The following is an 18,197-nucleotide window of genomic DNA, read 5'->3' as shown; positions in this document are numbered from 1 at the left end:
AGGAATTGGGGAAAGATATAAATCAAAGCAGTAAGGACAGAAGGAAATGAGAAGTAAAAAGGAAGGAGGGAAAATGAAAATAATGAAGTGAAGAAGAGAGAGAAGCGAAATCGTAGAGGAAAATAGGAAAGAGAGGAAGGAGTTCTGGTTCTGGTTCTGGTTCACATGCAGCGACTCGCTGTTTCCTTCAATAGAAAAGACGGATTATTGTAGTTTTTCTGTTTTTGCCTTTAGATGAAAATAATGAAACCGAGAAGCTGAATTTCCTCAGAGGAGAAACGATTTTACTCACCGCTGCTGTTCTGGCTGACAACCAGCAGAGATACGTACCGTGGCAACAAGCTGTGGAGGAAGAAGAGGAGGTGAGAGAGGAAGGTTTTACAGGTTATCCTGGTTTTAGGTCCGTTCTGGTCCACCTACCACACTGGTCCCTGATGTAGGTGATCAACTCGCACTCCTGAAACGACACCAAGACGTTTAGATATCAGCCTGACAGCAGCTGCAGGATTTCAGGTGGATTTACAGTTTGTTCTGCGTTTCCAGGAACACCTGGCCGTCCCTGCAAACAGGAAGGTGAAAGGTAAGAGTTTGGTTTCCCACGGTAACGTCCAGACTGGCGAGGGAAGTTCGGACTCACTCTGCGTCCGGGGAATCCGGGCTCTCCGGGCTCGCCGAGCTCTCCGGTTCTGCCCGAGTTTCCCTGTGAAGCCAAACGGGTCGGCAGTTTTTAAAGCCAAATCTCAGGTTTCCTCTGAGAACGGTGGAGAACTCACTGACCTCGCGACCTCGGCTCCCTCTCCCACCCGGAAATCCTTTGGTTCCTTTCTCTCCCTTCGGACCCTGAACACACAGAACACTGTGACCCACCGGGCCTCCTGAACGGTACACCTGGTCGGGACCAGACTCACCGACGGACCGGGGTAACCAGGGAAACCATCAGACCCCTGAGGATTATAAAAGGTGAAATCAGCTGATCTGGTAGAAAACTTGAGGGTGACCTCTGAACTGGAGCTTACCTTTGCCCCTGCGGCTCCTGGGGGTCCTGCGCCGTCTCGCCCTTCCTCACCCTGAAAACACAGACAGGTGGAGCAGGAAACCCGCCCACTGCCACACCTGAACGCAGCAGAAACCCGGCAGGTTCTGCAGACCATCCCAGAGCACTTTAACTTCTCCTACATTTATTTCACTAACAGAAACCAGAAAAAGCTGCAGGTTTGAACTCTGCAGACTTCCCTCCTCGGGCGTCCGGTTCTGACCCAATCAGAACCCAGACAACCCGACGTCGATGTGAAAGATTACAAATAAGATTCCTGAAGAAAATGAGGCCAGAAATCATCGGGGTTCTGGTTGAACCGGACCCGGAATGGAGGCTGTTTGTGGAACTACAAAATAACAACAATCAGAGAAAAACAGGATCCAGTTTTCAGTCAATTAATTCAGTTGAACCACAGGAGTCAGTTTGTCACAGTTTCAAACTAAATGTTTAGTTAGCTAAGCATTTAGCCTCTAGCTAAATATTCAGCTAGCAAGCTAAATAACTCATTAGCAAAATAAATATTTAGTTAGCTAGCTATCTATTTGACCCCAAAATAAATATTTAGCTCTTAACTAAAGATTTAGTCAGCAGGCTAACTATTTAGCAATAAACTAAATATTTAGCTGGAAAGCTAAGTAATTAGCAAGGTAAATATTTTTGCTTCAAACTAAAAATTTAGCTGAAAGGTTAAATATTTCTTTAGCAAACTAAATATTGAGTAAGAAAGCTAATTATTTAGCCTCAAAAACCTAAAAAGCTAAATATTTAGTTTGAAAAGCTGGTTCTTCTGCATCAGGGAGTCAAACTCCAGTCGCTGTCCTGCAGGTTTTAGATGAGCCTCAGGTACAAAACCCTGGAATGAAACGGCTTCATGACCTTCTGGTGTGGTCCGGTTCTCCAGAACCTTAATGACCTGATCATTCTGTCCAGCTGCAGCAGCAGAGGCTCATCTAAAGGTTTCAGGGCTCCGGGCCTCCAGGACTGGAGTTTTACTGTTCTACATGGACTAAGTACTCAAACTAAATAATTTGGTTGCCAGCTAAATACGCAGCTTGGAGCTGAATGCTGCAGCTGCCTGAGTGACGCAGCTGCAGGCCTGGCTGCTTACCGGCGGCCCCAGGGGCCCCCGCGGCCCCGCTGCCCCCTGGGGGCCCGGCTCTCCTGGCTGGCCCTGAAACAGATCAGATCAGGAATTTATCCTCCTGTTGCCATGGGAACCGCAGCTAAAGCTCAGCTCAGGTCAAGACAGAACCAGAACCATCTGATGTTCTGACCCGGTCATGATGCTGCCTACCTTCTGTCCGTTGGCACCAAGTCGTCCGCCGTCTCCCGGTCCTCCAGCGCGTCCCGGGTCACCCTGTAGGGAATCACCAGAACCAGAACCTTAAATCTGACCCTGACAACCCAGGGTCAGAGGTCAGAGCCTGAAGCTCGGCCTCAGTTAGAAGGTTGAAGGTTAAAGGTCAGGAAACTGAACCAATGTGCGAACTATGAACATGAACTGATTCTTACCTGCCGTCCAGGAAACCCCGGCGTCCCTTTGGGTCCCTGCGGGCCTCTGTCCCCTCTGGGTCCCTGCAGAACCAGAACCAGAATCAAAACCAGAACCAGAACCAGAACCCTCCGTTTCTCTGCTCTGAGCCGTTCTACACGCTGCTGTTCTCCTGCTGGATTCAAACTGAACCTGAAACTCCAGAGTCGGCTGATTGTTCAATAACAAATGAAAACATTTGGGTTTTTTATTTTAGTCTTTTGCTGAGTTTTCGTTCTGACTACTGGTGAACCGATTGCAGTTTTCTGGCCGATCGCTGATTACCGATGTTTTAAAAAGCTTACTGATTCTGATTTCGGGCAAAACCATTTTTTTTGCTGAATTTGCAACAATGGGGCGACTATTAATAATGTTTATTTCTTCTTCCTGTTTCAGCCTAAAAACTCCACTTACGTTTTAAACCAGTCACAAGAATTAAGTTATTTCCAAATGATTCAGCTTTTTGATTTCTCAGTTTTTATCATTTCATGATTTGAGTTTTGTTCATTTTCTGTCTGTTTTCAGAGTGAACTCTAGAAACTGATGCTTTCTCAAACTTCAGGGATTTTTGCTAACCAAATGTTGCTGGTTGAACAGATTTCCCTGTCCAGGAATCATTTCTGCGTCAGACCGAAGCCACAGCTGAGACGTAAGCGTCGCTGCAGCAGGTTGGTGCTTTTCTTTAAACCCTCAGAGCTCAGGAATGTCCCCCTCCTCTGTTGGGATCCAGGTCAGATATTTCCACTGGTTCTGGAATCGCGCCTCCTGAACGGCAGCATGTGGAAACGTTTTAGTTTGAAGGGTCCCGAATGACCTGGATTCAGGCTACTGGTTTTAACTGGTTGCTTATCCAATGGGATTCTCTTGTTTGTACAGTTTACTGGTTATGATGCTAATTAGTTGCACCAGGAAAGAAACTTTATTGATGTGGATTTTACTGAAACTAGACTTTGAATTTGAGTCTGAACAGATGTTTCTGATCAGTCGCTGTGAAACTGAAAAGGTTTTGGCTGCAGTGGCTTCAGGATTAGGGTCCTAGTTTCTGAAGATACAACATGAAACATGAAATCTGTTATGAATCAAAAGTTTTTCAACATCAGTTTTTATCCTGCAGGGTTTAAAAAGCAGCAAAGTATTGAAACGTTCCTTTATTAAGCTGTGCTAGAATCTTTTAGCCCTGGATTAATTATAAATAATATGAAACTTATGAAAATAAATATTTATTCATCATTAGTTACATTTTATTTCTTTTACTCTAAGAATATACGATTATACCTAAAAATATATAAAAATAAATAAACGTTCAGACTCATGTCTGAACGTTTATTTATCTGTCGGTCACGCCTCTCTCCCAGGAGAAAAGAAAATCTCAGTGGTTGATTTTCAGACCTTTGCTGATGTTGATAACGTTGGTGGATAAGATCGGCTTCACATGTAAAATCGGCCGATCACCAATCAAAATGAAGGAAATCGGCACCAATAATCATGGCCCAATCGATGTAAACAGAATCACTTTTTGAATTCTGCACCTAAAAATAAACCAAAAAGGACTAACAAGAACCAAACGAGAACTGAATGATATCTAGCTAATGATAACTAATAATAACAAGCAAACACACTGTAAAAACTAAATAAAGCTAACTGAATTAGGCCAACAGAAAGTCTCCAAACAGCTGCTGGGAGCTGAGCGTTAGCACTGGCAGTTAGCAGGAAGTGTTAACAATTAGCAGGAAGCATTAGCAGTTAGCAGGAAGTGTTAGCAGTTAGCAGGAAGTGTTAGCAGTTAGCAGGAAGCGTTAGGAGTTAGCAGGAAGTGTTAGCAGGAAGTGTTAACAATTAGCAGGAAGCATTAGCAGTTAGCAGGAAGCATTAGCAGGAAGTGTTAGGAGTTAGCAGGAAGCGTTAGCAATTAGCAGGAAATGTTAGCAGTTAGCAGGAAGTGTTAACAATTAGCAGAAAGCATTAGCAGTTAGCAGGAAGTGTTAGCAGTTAGCAGGAAGCATTAGCAATTAGCAGGAAGTGTTAGGAGTTAGCAGGAAGTGTTAGCAGTTAGCAGGAAGCGTTAGGAGTTAGCAGGAAGCGTTAGGAGTTAGCAGGAAGCATTAGCAGTTAGCAGGAAGTGTTAACAGTTAGCAGGAAGCATTAGCAATTAGCAGGAAGTGTTAGGAGTTGGCAGGAAGTTTTAGCAGTTAGCAGGAAGTGTTAGCAGGAAGCGTTAGCAACTAGCAGCCTGGCAGGTAAAGATGAGATGGGGGCCGTTCCTACCTTTGGACCTGAAGCTCCAGGCACACCTGGTGATCCTCGTCTCCCTTTGTCTCCAGGTGCGCCCTGCAGAGAGCAGGTCACACGCTGAGCGCAGCTCAACAGTCGACATGGCGGCGGTTTGTTTGTTGTCCTACCGTGGAGCCGCTGGCGCCTCGCCTCCCGTCCCGACCCTGCGGCGCAGAGAGCAACTCGTCATCTACTGACGTAGCAACCTGAGACTTTACGGTTTCTGTTCGAACCGCTAGTCCCTCTGGTGCTGTGGTAACCATGGCAACAAGGTGTCGTTTTTACACTTGGGTGTGGCTAGCTTTAACATCTTTGAAAGCTCAAATAGCACCTGACCTCTGTCCCCAAATCCAGAGCAGTTGGGAAGGAGGTTTCATGGATGCAGAGAGAAGAGGAGGAAGGTGAACCTTCATCTCCCCTTTAGAGATTTAAAGAGGAGCAGCAAAAACAAAGGAGGTGGATTAGCAGAGACATGCTAACTGTTAGCATGTCACGATGGCTAATGAGAATGTTATGCAGCAACAGTCTTCAGTCAGAAGCTGCTTCAGATTCACTGAAACACTGACTGCTACTGGACATCTTTCCTGCTCACAGCATCGACTGATAAATTACTCTTTTAAGATACTAGCACTCAGAGGTTAGCACTGCCAAACAGTTAGCTCTGCTAATGCTAAAGCACTACACCAACATGGAATTTAATGGAAGCTAATGCTAACATGCTAAATTTAGCGTAAGACGATAAGTTGACTTCCTTTTGTTCCAAAATAAACACAACTTAATAAATACATCAATAAATGATTAAACAATTGTCATTAAATTAAATAATTTAAAACGGGAAACTAAATACTAAACAATAATTTGACACTTTTCTCTGTGTTGTGATGATTATCTGCAGTCAGACATGATTCCTCATGTGCAGTGGGCGGAGCTAACACTGCTCTGGTTGTTATGATTGGACTGAACCAGACTTGCTGTGCTGTCTAACCAATCAGAAGCTGAGAGGAAGTATTGAAGTGCTACAGTGATTGGTTAATGGATATCTGGCTGCACTGAAGAACATAATAATTAAATCAATATTTAATTAATAATGTAACTTTAACAGACACTCAGCCTAAGCGGGTCAGCGTTGGGTTCGGTTCCCGCCGTGTTCTGTGGCGTTAGAGACTCACTGGGTTCCCGTCCTCTCCGTCCGTCCCGGGACGTCCCTGCCGTCCAGGCGTTCCCTGGGGATGGAAACGTAGCCGGATGAGAACAACGACCAGATGTGTAAAACCTCTGGATCCGGACCAGAGGCCCAGCTGCTGGAAACCAGAACCCGGTAACGATGACCTGGTTCTGGTTCCTAATGTCCCTCCAGGAAACAGCGGAGACAGAAGCTCAGAGACGTTTCTGGAGTAAAGAGGACAACGTTCGCCTGAGAACGACTCGCCTTCAGATCCACTTCAGGCCTCAGATTAGATCATGATGTTAATCCAGGGAAACTCAATCCCTTCCAGCTGACCGGGGCAAACACATCTGCTCTGCTGAGAACGGTTAAAGATGGCCGACTTCATTATTAATAAGCAGGAAGTGTGTGTTTTAATAAAGAAGTCGTATCAACTCATGTTCTGCCAGTGAAACATAAAAGAGTTTGTTCAGTCCAAGCAGCTGAGGGACAGATTACAAACAGGATGTTAAATAATCTCTCCTCACGGAGGATCCTGATCGGCCAATAGGGATCCGTTACCGGGCAGGATGGGAAAATAAAACCAGATCGCTGCTCTCTGTCACACAGAAACAGCTTTCTTTATGTTTTCACTGCGGTGCCAACAGGCGCCACCAATCACAGGCTGATAGCGCTACGGTAAACGTTGCCACGGCAACAGGCGCCACCAATCACAGGCTGATAGCGCTACGGTAAACGTTGCCACGGCAACAGGCGCCACCAATCACAGGCTGATAGCGCTACGGTAAACGTTGCCATGGCAACAGGCGCCACCAATCACAGGCTGTTTCTAGATTTGATTCATTTTTATTCAGGTTTCAGCAAAACAATGAAAAACATAAAATTAGTCGATATTTGATGAACCGTTGCTGAACAGGCCGTCCGTCCGATTGGAGCCATTGTCCCAGATTTGGATCAGCTGATGTTTATCAGATCTTTATTTGTTTCTGTTTTGTTCCTGTGATTTTATGGGAGACTCTGTTATGTTTAACTGGGATCCATAAATAACCAGAATAAACTGTCCAGTGCCACTGAGGCCTGTGTGAGTCCAGTTTGCTTCCCGTTATGTCTGTAATGAGTTCCCTGAACCAGACAGTCCTCATTTCTCCAGTTTCACAGCAGCAGAACGTTTTCAGCCTGAGTCAGAATAATTGGCTGGGAAATTTACAGCTGCTCCAGGTTTCTGCAGGAAGTTTCCAGAAGATCGAGAGCCAAGCCCGACTGAAAACATGGCAACCCTTACAACACGCATTCAGACCAAACAGGATCTACCTGAAGGTTTCACAGATTCCTCTCCCCACAGAGCATCTCTGGCTTTCAGCAGAAGCTTTCAGAGGTTATCCTTCCACTGAACCTTTGACCTGAATGTTGGGCTGATAATGAGACGTTTCTTACCGGGTCCCCCTGGTTGCCACGTTCTCCTTTGGGTCCTGATGCCCTGTTGTTGCGCCCCGGCTCGCCCTGTTAAATAAAGCAAACGCTGCAGATGTTCAGTGACTCTGGATTCAGGAAGCATCCGCTCTGAAACATCTGGCACCCCTACATCTGAGATTCAGGTTTTGTTGATGTAAAGAATCAGTTTTCAGACTAATTCAGGCTTAAATCTCCCTTAGAGTCCAAACATTTACATTTGTCCAGAGAGGATTTACACATCTGAGCTCCTGAGTCGCTTCAGTCAGGATGAAATATGAATCTGTCAGGCAGTAAGAAGGAAAGCGTCCCGCCTGCGTTAGCCTCCTCAGCTGTGTTTATAAACCGTACTGTGGCGTTTTAATGAATGTTCCGCAACTATTTACTGTCTTGTCATATAAAGGCAGATAATATATATATTTTTAGCAGGAAGCAACAAGGAAAGTTTATTTTTGTGTGTTTTATAGATTTTCAGAGGGAATTTGACCTTGTGTAACGGGTTCCCGGGTTCTGGACCGTCAGCAGCAGATAAAGATGAAGAGCAGCATGGAGATGAGCAGTCTGCGTTACTCCAGCTTCTCTCTGCTTATTTATTAACAAACCAGCTCATCTAACTGTTAATACGACCCAATTTATAGTTCAGTAATATTATAGTTTGGGAAATGTTGCATTTACAGTTAAAAGCAGGAATTAATGAGAAACTTTAAACTCTGTTAAAGCTCTTTATTAAAATCCAGAATCTTGTGTTCACCATGTGCTGCCAGCTGAGGAAGGAACGACTGTATGCAGGTCACATCGAGAATCAACCTGATCTTCAGAAAATGGTAAATATGGCTCATTTCTGGTCGAACAAAATGAGGTTAAAGATAAATTGTGATAAAACTGAACTTATTCATTTACATTTTGCTTTGGGGCTTTTATTTGTCTATTACTAGAAAATAGAAATATTTGGGATTTATGGTGGATGAACATCTCACATTTGAAGAATGAATAAAAACACAATCAGCATTATAAACACATATAAACACATTTTGTCGTGTCAGCTTATAGATGAACAAAAAATATTTTCTGTTGGGAATTATCCAACAAATATACTTGGACTAGACACTTTGAGAGGTTATAAGAGGAAGTTGATTTTCAGTACGTTTATAGAGACAAGTTGAGATGTAATGTTGAACAAATTAAATGATTTCATTTTGAAGCTTATAAGTATAAACGGGTTAGTGGTATTTCAGGTAAACCAAAATTATATTTTTTGATTTTAACAAAAGGTGTTTATGGTACTGAGGTTTATGTGACAAGAAGTTTAACTGAAAACTTTGACTGTAGCTTTGGAAGCTGGCACAAAAGAAACAAACTAAATAAAACTGTCATTTAACTGTCACTGCATTAGCTCTGAAGAGGCTAGCAGCTAGCATGCCAATAATGGTCACCCATTGGATGGCCTACTTCCTCTGCTGTCCTTTAGCACAGATAGAGGAAGGCTAGTATTGAACAGGTTAGCATTAGCACTGGATAAGTTAGCAATAGCATTGGATAGTTTAGCATTAGCATACTTAGGCTGGTCACCCAGTGGATAGTTTCCTTCTACTGTTAATTAGCATGGAAAGGCTAATGTTAGCATTGGATAGACTGGCGCTAGGCTCGTATAAACTAACAGCTAGTATGCCTACACTGGTTATCCACTTTATCAGACTGACTCTTTTTCTTTAAATTAAACTTTATTAAGGAAAATGGTTGTCATACAATATCTGTGAATACATTAAATGCACTGACTTTACTGTAATAAAACATGACACCAAACATAAACATGCTGTACTACACGTGGCTGAATTGGCTTTTAAAAGCTAGATTTTGATTGTGACACTTTGATTTGATTTGTGAAAGTCAAAAACTCCTTTAAGTTCACAGCTCAAGTAAATAAATCACAACCTACGTTTCAAAAATTCTGATTTTAGTGTAGAATAATCTAGTCCAAGTTTGTAGAGCCTAAGTATTTAAATTTTTTAAATTAGAGCAAATTCATGTGAAAAATGAGATGGAATCGTCCTTTAGGGGGTGACCAGCCATGCTAGATGTTAGCCTAGCCAATACTAACACTAGTCTGCCTGTGCTAATGGACAGCAGAGGAAGAAGGCCAAGTGAAACACCTTTTCACTGATTTTGTTGGTGCAGTGAAGATCATGATGTTTAGTTTTAGTTTCAGGCCAAACATTTTCTGATTGCACTGCTGGACTCTGAGCTGGTTGTTGTGGCGCCGGATCAACTCCCACCGACAGAGTAAATGTCTGGGCTGCTGCTGACCCGGGTTGATAACAGCAACACGCTGGAAGCAGAGTGGGAATGTGGCTTCATATTTAACACCTTAAAGAAACCAGCAGGAAACTTACCGGATCTCCTCTCAGGCCTCGGTCTCCTTTCAGTCCTTCCTCGCCTCTGATCCCTGGGATTCCCTGAGGATGACAGGTTAGTCTGTAGAGCCCATAATCAACAAAAGGCTTCTCAGAATCTGAAGCCTGAAATGTCAGACTGGTTGGAGAATAAAAGCATTTAGATGGACATCATGGGTTTTTACCTGGCTTCCAGGATCTCCTTTCTGTCCTTTCATCCCATCCCCTCCCTCCTTTCCCTGAGAAGAAGAAGAAGAAGAAAAAGACAGCTCAGTTTACGGCAGTAAGATCTCCATCTTGCTGCTGCAGCTTCACATCAACAGTTTCTGGCTCTGCAGCAGCAGGAGTTCAGGACTGAGATAATATCTGAAATCATCTCCCTTTCAGGTCACACACAGCGCCACCTTCAGTTCACTGTGGTTTCAAAACAGAACAGCTAAAGAGTCATGCAAGTCTCTATCGTGACACTCATTATTTTAGGACAGGTTAACTTCGTGAGAGGATCGGGTTCTGTGGTGGTGCAGGGGCAAAGCATGACCCACGGATTGAGGTCTCAGTCCTTGTGGCGGTGTTCACAGGCTCGATTCCCGGCCTGGTGACATTTGCCGCATGTCGTCCCTCCCTCTCATTACCCTGTTTCCTGTCGAACTACTTTCAAACAAAGGCCACTAGAGCCAACAAAAACTTCATGAGAGGATTGGAAGTTTTAATCCAGGAAGCAGACGCTGCGTCTACTTTTAAGACGAAGTGGAAAACTTTCCTCTGTGATAAAGCTGACAGTTAGCTGATAGGTTATCCTGATCGCTCTCTGAAGTGAAGCTGCTATCGACACGTTGCAGCGTGACGACACACACCAAGATCCCGCCCCCAGCTTCCTGCTGGAGGCCAAAACTACTAGAGACAGTGCGTTACTGCTACTAAAAGGTGGAATAAACAACATTTGCCGATTGCCTTTTTCCCAGAGAAAAGTTTTTCTTCCACTAAACCTTCCATTATTATCCTTGGCACACTGTGAACAGCCAACGACTGAACCTTGTCCTCTGAGTGGAAGGTGTCAGTGGCACAAAGGTCTCATTTAGTCATTGGTCTGATGTCATATCCTGAATGCATAAGAAATTAAATTATGGATTTAAGTGAGATATAATCACCAAATTAACATAAATAAAAGCATGAAATATATCCCTGTGTGTTACACGACTTTAATTAGTAAAATAAGTTAATTTATGAATGAATAAACAAATAAAGTGTGAATTGATGGAGAAACATCAGTTCCTACCTGTTCTCCATCCACTCCATTCAGTCCATCTTCTCCATCTTCACCCTGCAGCAGAGAAACAGTCAGGCATCCTCAAATCCTACACTTTACATGCATTCTATGAATTATCATAAACGCTAAATGCATCATTTCACTCATTCCAGCAGAGTTCAGTGACTCGCCCTGTCTCCAGAGAAGCCGTGAGATCCCTGCCAAAGGAAACAAGACATCCATAAGAACCACGCTCGCTCAAAGTGCAATGAATAAACAGGAAACTGGGAGCAGCTGCATAAAGCTAAATGTTTAGCTCACATCTCCACATACCAGAAAATAGTTTAAATTAATACATTCCTGTCAGTAGGTTAACTCTGAAATACAGATGCAGCGCCGTTTGAACTGAATATGATAAATCTGTTACAGCAGATGGAATGAGAATTTGTTTTTGCAATTTAAAATGTAATACACATTTCATACAAAACCTAGTTTTAAGCAGACTAAAACAGACCGTTTACATTTTTACGACGGGCCTTGAACGCTGCCTAAATCTGTTTAGAGTGTAAATAAAATGGCGCACATCGCAGCAGAAGTGGGACAATAAGAGAGTAAATCTGTGTAATAAAGCGGTTAATGCTGAGTTATTAACCAGTAACAGACCTTAAGAAACATATAAAAGGTAAATCCCTTTGTATTTATGTTTTGAGCTGCTTCAGAACGATGCTAACTGCTGCTAGCGTAATAGCATGCTAGCGCGATGTAGCTAGCAGCCGCGCTAGCATTGATGCTGCTAAGGGATTGTTTTGATTAATTAATTGTTAATCTATTGAGTCAGTCATCAAATAATTTGTTAGCAACAATACAGAAACGTGACAAAACAGATCCAAAAACTAAATATTAGGATATGTAGGAAAGTATAAGTGGATAGTAAATTGCATCTAAATCCTTATAAATAAATACATTTATAGACTTAATGTCATTTCCTCATCAATTTCTTTTCAATTTCCACTTAGTTGATTTAACATCTAATAATAATCTGTTGATGTCAAGCCAGGTTTTCCCATTGTCTAATTTCATGCCAATATGAGGAAATGGCTCATTTATCAATATAATCTGTAAAAATAATAGATTTTAATAAGTTAGTGCTATTGTCGCCCCCATATAATCTATGAAATGGGGTTATGGGTTTGATGGGTTTGTGGGAAAATCTTTAAGCGATGGTTTTAGTTTAGCTGTTGGCTCAGTGAGCGAACAAGCTGCTTGTTTTTGGCTCCGTTACGTTTTTTCTTTCATCCAGCATTTTGTTGGCAGCCCAAGGAAAGGAGCTGGAGTCAGTTTTAGATTTCACAAACCACAGCCGAATCTATTCCACATTTAAACTTGTACAGTGCTGGCTCCTTCCTGCAGTGTCAACACCGCAGAGAGAGAAAAGTAATCAAAGTTCTCAGTATCTCAGCCTCAGGAAGGCTGTTAATATGAACACAGTTCACGTTTTGAAAAGCCTACAGTCTTGTTTAGTCAACAATTAGCTGTTGTTTTATGTCTGAAAGTTTTCAATTTTACGTCTGAAACTCCATAAAACTTCCAACTGAGGCTGAAACTTTAACACATCCATTTTGATTGGTTAATTCCACAGATTTTGACCCATTAATTCACGTTTTTTATTTGTTTTTTGCATGCAAAACTCCTGAGCCCTCATTGTTTCTGGAACGCCTGTAAATCTGACGCACAGCAACGCCTGCTGCTGTGGACGACAAAGACGTAAATTTCTGTTTCAAAAAAACAACGATCTGATTGGACGCTGGGAAAGTCTGTTCTTATGTTCAAGTTGTGCTAAAAACAGTTAGCCTATCAGCGAAGCTATTCGAGCCTAAAATGGGGTTAGGGTTAGGGTCTCAATGCTAAACCTGTAGCAGCAGCACAGAATAGTATTTTTCTTTTAACTCATTTTTCTAACTAAAATCTACGTTCAGTGTTTGGTTTATACATTATTTTAAGGTTTTATTGTTTCAGTTATTATAAGTTATTGGGACACAGTCAGTGGCTTTTGTCACTACGGAGAAAAAGTTAGATGTGTTCATCTGCTTTATGTGTGATGAGATCTGGATTCACAGTTCAGCTCTGTGAATATCAACTAAACCGAAAAATGCAGCTAAATAGTCTAATGTTAATATGATTATAATTTGACAGGTTAAAATAGTACCTGTCAAATTATAACGGGAATTAGTATACCCATTATAATAGTATAGACAGCATTTTTTTAATGCTGTCCCTCAAATGACAGAACAAAAAAGTGCAGCGTGGTGCTATATATATATATATATATATATATATATATATATGTATATCTCAAATGCTGTACATCGTTTTAACGTAAATAATAATTTTTTAAAAACTCGATCACAACATAGAGCATAGAACTAGACTGAATAGATCTGCCCTTATGAATCAGACTCATTGATACCCGATCTAGATTTTTTTTCAATATAAGAACCAACTGAGAGATTAATATCAGATCTCTAATTTAGTGTCAGTCCGTCACATAAAGTCCTGGAAGTCAACCTTGTAACGTGAGAAAGGGTGTGAATACTTTAGTAACTAAACCCTAAATCAGCAGAGAGAGTTTCCCAGGTTGCTGCAGCTTTTTCCCGCCGTACCTTCGATCCTCTGGTTCCCGGACATCCCTGGGTGCCCTGAGTCCCCGTCAGACCCGGAGGCCCTCGCCCGCCCTGCAGCAGCCAAACCAGGTGAGCCGTCAAACTGAACAGTTCATTTAAACCAAAAGAACAGCAGTATTTGAAAGCAGCATAGTGTCAGAGCAGATCCGTACTTACATGATAGCCTTCGTCTCCAGGATAGCCGCCGTGGCCCTTCAGACCAGGCGAGCCCTGTTGAGAAACACAGAGAAGCTCAGAGGCAGAAACTGCAGCGTTTTGATGTTGGGAACCCCTGAAGCAGTGAAACTCAGCTGCAGGTTCCTCGCAGTGGCAGTGGACGGAGTCAGACAGGCGTAACGTTCACCGTTCGGTCACAGACGGTGGGGTCAGTGTACTTCCTGTGTCTGAACTCCCGGTTCCCAAACCGCTGCTAAGATGCTGTAACGTGTTTTCCCGAGCCATCTTTAAACGCACTGTGAGCGCACGCGCGTGCTAATGGCGGTTTATACCTGTGGGTCAGCGACCAGCAACCAGCCAGCAAAAGGTAAAAAACATTTTCACACTTTCTTCCAATTAAATAAGTCAAGTAATATTGGTGGATCTAGATAATAACTAAGTTATGACTGGTTTATAATATGTCACATTAGGCTTGTTAAAAAGGTTACTAAAGTTGTTTTCTGTGTTCAGAGGTGAGTTGTAACTAGATCCAGTTACATTTGTGTAGTTTTCCTGCTCTGTGCTTTGAGTAATATTATTATAAACTATTCCTACTCTTACTTGAGTACAATTTCTGAATATTCTATCCAATAAAGTAACTTTGATGAAGAAAGAACAAACACATTTTAAATGTATTAGATTTGTTGTAGTGTCATTTTCTGTCCGTTGAGCCTTTTGTGTTGTTTGCAGATCAATGAGACAGAAAACATGACATGTTGTAATTACATTACCCTGTTCTGTCAGGTACACATGACCAAAGTATTATTTTATGGAAAGTTTGATATTGAAAACTTGTTTCTTCTGCCTAATAATCGTAGTATTTTTAGACTATTATATCTTATTTTTGTATTTTTATTTTAGTCTTTAGTTTTTATTTTAGGAGCCGAGTGGAAATATTTTCTGCAACCTGGAATAAAACCCTAAAAAACGAAAGGTAGGACTCTCTTTATGCTTTGGGCTTCATGAAATGAGCTTCGTCTTTCCTCTTCGCCAGCTGCTGGTTCAGCGAGTTTTGCATACAGACACTGATATTGTTGGAAAGAGCAAAGTTTGAGCTTTACATTCGAACGGTAGCTTCTTAAGAAGATGGAGCCTAGGTCTCTTGACTCTCATTGCTTTGTGTTTCTTTGGTTATCTGTGTTTAGCAAGCATGTATGTTTTTTCATCTAGCTGCTGAAATTGGGTGTTGTGATAGAAAATATTTTTTCTGTCATTTATATGAGCCTTTCCCCGTTACGTGGATTTGAAATATCCAAACCCTGGTTTATGTATATCATGTGTTTGGATTGATTTTGCTGGTGAAGGTGCTGCTGTTGGGGCTGACCCAGTGTTTCACTGTTTAACCCTGCCTCTCTCCTAGACACAGCTATCATCTGAACTACCACAAAGGTTTGCATCAGCTTTTCCCTACTTACCTAAAGTTACCGGACAAAGTTACTGCTGAGACCATTGTCCAAAACACAGGTAAGATGAGGAATGAGGTCGACTCAGTGAGCCTGTTGGACCTGACAGTGAACATGCAATCGAAACATTGCTGTAGTTCTGGAAACAGAGAAAGGTTTTCCTCTCACCTTTGTTCCAGGTTGCCCAGGAGGACCACGAGGGCCCGGAGGTCCCGAACATTTACACGAAACGTTGCAGCAAACCCGATCCGCTACAGAGCTCTGCAAGAAGTCAGACAGAAGATACAAACATCTAAATTCAACAATAGCAATCCAGCAAAGCTTTTATCTCAATCCTGTCCTGTGCAAAACAGTTTCCTGGTATAATGGTGTAAAGACATGTTAGCTTTTATGGTAGCAACGCCAGCTAACAGCATCTTTAGTTATTAATAAGACATAATGACCCTTTGCACGTGACGTCAGGCTCTTCAGAACGCCGCCCACTCCCCCATGATGGATGCCAAAACAACCCATGTGATCATGTGAAGCTTGTGAAAACCACACAGCTGGTCACCTGACGTCGCTTTTATTTAGTTCATTTTACTAAAATGCTCAGCTGGTGAGGGGGCTGCTCAAACAGGTAGGGGTGAAAACCAAACTTGTTATTTTATTTCTTTTAATGAGGGAAGATGCAGCGGTGATGGATAGCAGCCGTCAATCATAACGACTGTCAGCCTTTACAAGGTAAGAAGACTAACGTTCATATACTTTATAAGTGAGTATGATTAGAAAGATGCAATCAAATCTTGTATTATGGAGAAGGTACCGAGGTAGTAACCATGGAGACAATGCCTCACCGTCATGTAGCCTAGCATGTATGGAAAAAACATTCGTCCATTTTTGAATCTGCTCCAGTGTAAGGGAAAACGCCTCATGTGGTGGGAATTTAGGCCAAATCGGCAATTTGATCAACACTTCAGGAGGAAGGAGGGATGGGTTGGTTTCTAAGCTAGCTTTTTCCAACTTTTGTAAATACTGCTGTCTCTCAGCTCCAACCAGGTGTGTTACAATCACAGACACATTAGCTTGACTTGAACAAGAAGCCAGGAATAAGCTGGCAAAAACCATTAGGTAAAACAATCTCAGTCTCCGTTCCCAGAACCATGTTTTCCTCAAACAACACACAGACTCACCCGGCCATCCAAATGAAAGCAAGGAAAATATGATTATTAGTTAGCGGCAGGGACGTGGACAGGTCCGCAACCCCTTGAGGTGAAAAAGAGGTTGTGTATTCACAAACCTTTCTATCACAACCAGGATGTACATCAGCAGTTTGAGCTGCAGTCGTTTATGAGCTGGACTGGACCATCCTTCACTCCTCAGCTCCATGACTCTGCCGTTACAGATACTGACCAATGCTAACTAGCGTAGCTGCAGACATGGAGATGGTCCGACGCAGTCATGTAGTCCATCTTTATGTTTTTTAAACCATCATCTTTGGTGAGAAAATGACCAGCTGCTGCCGTACATATTCCACCTGCCGAACCGATCCACAACAGGGTAATGCTTCCCTGGTGCCGTCATTAAGCTGTCAACCTTAATAAGTTGGATCGTTGGGGACCGGTCTGTTGGAGCTAACTATTCCTTTGTCCAGTTTAGCAGAAGATTGGGAGGTAGACCTGTGACATCTCCCGTGACTAGACGTCTGGGTGCTTTCTCATTCACAAAACCTTTAAAATGGTTTAAAGAAGCTTTTTCTAAACTCACCATCTGTTGCAGGATGGTGCTACTGATGCTCAGGTCTCTGATTCTCAGAGGAGCCTGGTAGTAGTATCCCCGTCCGAACTCGACCATCTGGAGCTGTGCGGCAGTCGCATCCTTCAAGGCCACGGCGAACAGGGCGCTGACTCCTGCAGAAGACGAACAGCTAAGGCTTCAGTACTGATACTTTAAATCATGATTGTTCCTCACTTTGAAGTGTCAGTGAGTCAATCATTAGATGGAGCTCCACCTTCTGTTAAATAAGGTGATGATGTAACAATCTAAGGTCGTTTTTTAACTGCTGATGATGTCCTGAAAAGAAAAACATCAGTAGAAAAACCCAGACTACTGTTATCGGTGGAAAATGCTGCAGATCATAAGCAGCTCAATGGCTCTTCTTTATCTACAATTGATTAAATTACATGTCTTTCAATTCTTCATCATTTTCATATCAATATGATTGAATATATGATATTACCTATTATAACCATCACCCAAAGTTAAGAAGATGGAGAAAAGCGGCAGAAATCTGCAGCTGAAGTTCAAATGAAACTGGAAATATGTGGTGGTGTTACCAGAGGCTCTTAGCTGCTCAGATTCCTGCTTCAGTATCGCCACGTCTTCATCAAGTCCATCAGAGAAAATTAGCAGCACCTGATGGAAAATGTCCATCACATTAGAATAGTTAAGGTGTTAAGAACTCTGAAACCTGGATAAACAATACAGATCACTCCAAGTAAATGAAATGTCATTGGAACTGATTTTTATTTCAATAATTCAATTCAAACGATAGATATGGATCCATCCCACAGAGTAAAATATTTCACTAGTTATTTCTGTTTGGTTTGATGATTCCGGCTTTCAGCTTAGTAAAAATCCAACAGTTTCTAAAAAAATAAAATATGAAATTAGAGCAATATTTCTGGATTTTAATCCAGAAATATGGACCGACTTCACAGTGTGTCCAGGTGTCAGCCCAGCTTTTGCTATGCTTGCTGTGGAGGAGTCAGTGACTGTCTGCTGAACATCTGTCTAGTCAGTCCAGTCTTCTTCATGGTTGTCGGACATCTTATTACATAATTGCAAATTT

The 18,197-nt window shown here is 42.3% G+C and overlaps 1 protein-coding gene across 6 annotated transcripts in view; it reads right to left on the bottom strand.

Annotated features, from left to right (window-relative positions):
* Positions 1 to 18,197, bottom strand: part of LOC114138521 (collagen alpha-6(VI) chain-like) — a 45,304-nt gene that overhangs the window by 9,251 nt on the left and 17,856 nt on the right. For 5 of the 6 annotated variants that reach the window (XM_028007876.1, XM_028007859.1, XM_028007867.1 and 2 more), the window contains 23 exons: positions 17,683 to 17,761; positions 17,114 to 17,256; positions 15,536 to 15,628; positions 13,926 to 13,979; positions 13,749 to 13,820; positions 11,280 to 11,306; positions 11,119 to 11,163; positions 10,028 to 10,081; positions 9,843 to 9,905; positions 7,438 to 7,503; positions 6,008 to 6,061; positions 4,967 to 5,002; positions 4,833 to 4,895; positions 2,549 to 2,611; positions 2,331 to 2,393; positions 2,145 to 2,207; positions 1,017 to 1,067; positions 909 to 944; positions 778 to 840; positions 638 to 700; positions 524 to 559; positions 421 to 457; positions 331 to 342 (listed from right to left, as the gene is read on the bottom strand). In XM_028007876.1, coding sequence (XP_027863677.1) covers positions 331 to 342; positions 421 to 457; positions 524 to 559; positions 638 to 700; positions 778 to 840; positions 909 to 944; positions 1,017 to 1,067; positions 2,145 to 2,207; positions 2,331 to 2,393; positions 2,549 to 2,611; positions 4,833 to 4,895; positions 4,967 to 5,002; positions 6,008 to 6,061; positions 7,438 to 7,503; positions 9,843 to 9,905; positions 10,028 to 10,081; positions 11,119 to 11,163; positions 11,280 to 11,306; positions 13,749 to 13,820; positions 13,926 to 13,979; positions 15,536 to 15,628; positions 17,114 to 17,256; positions 17,683 to 17,761 — 1,336 coding nt within the window. Of the gene's footprint in view, positions 1 to 292; positions 343 to 420; positions 458 to 523; positions 560 to 637; positions 701 to 777; positions 841 to 908; positions 945 to 1,016; positions 1,068 to 2,144; positions 2,208 to 2,330; positions 2,394 to 2,548; positions 2,612 to 4,832; positions 4,896 to 4,966; positions 5,003 to 6,007; positions 6,062 to 7,437; positions 7,504 to 9,842; positions 9,906 to 10,027; positions 10,082 to 11,118; positions 11,164 to 11,279; positions 11,307 to 13,748; positions 13,821 to 13,925; positions 13,980 to 15,535; positions 15,629 to 17,113; positions 17,257 to 17,682; positions 17,762 to 18,197 lie in introns of all 6 variants that reach the window. The other variant, XM_028007886.1, reaches the window with a different exon arrangement.

The sequence above is a fragment of the Xiphophorus couchianus genome, chromosome 3 (assembly GCF_001444195.1).
Source record: "Xiphophorus couchianus chromosome 3, X_couchianus-1.0, whole genome shotgun sequence".
NCBI lineage: Eukaryota > Metazoa > Chordata > Actinopteri > Cyprinodontiformes > Poeciliidae > Xiphophorus > Xiphophorus couchianus.
Note: the sequence above shows the minus strand (reverse complement) of the source record. Positions and strands in the feature narration are given on the sequence as shown.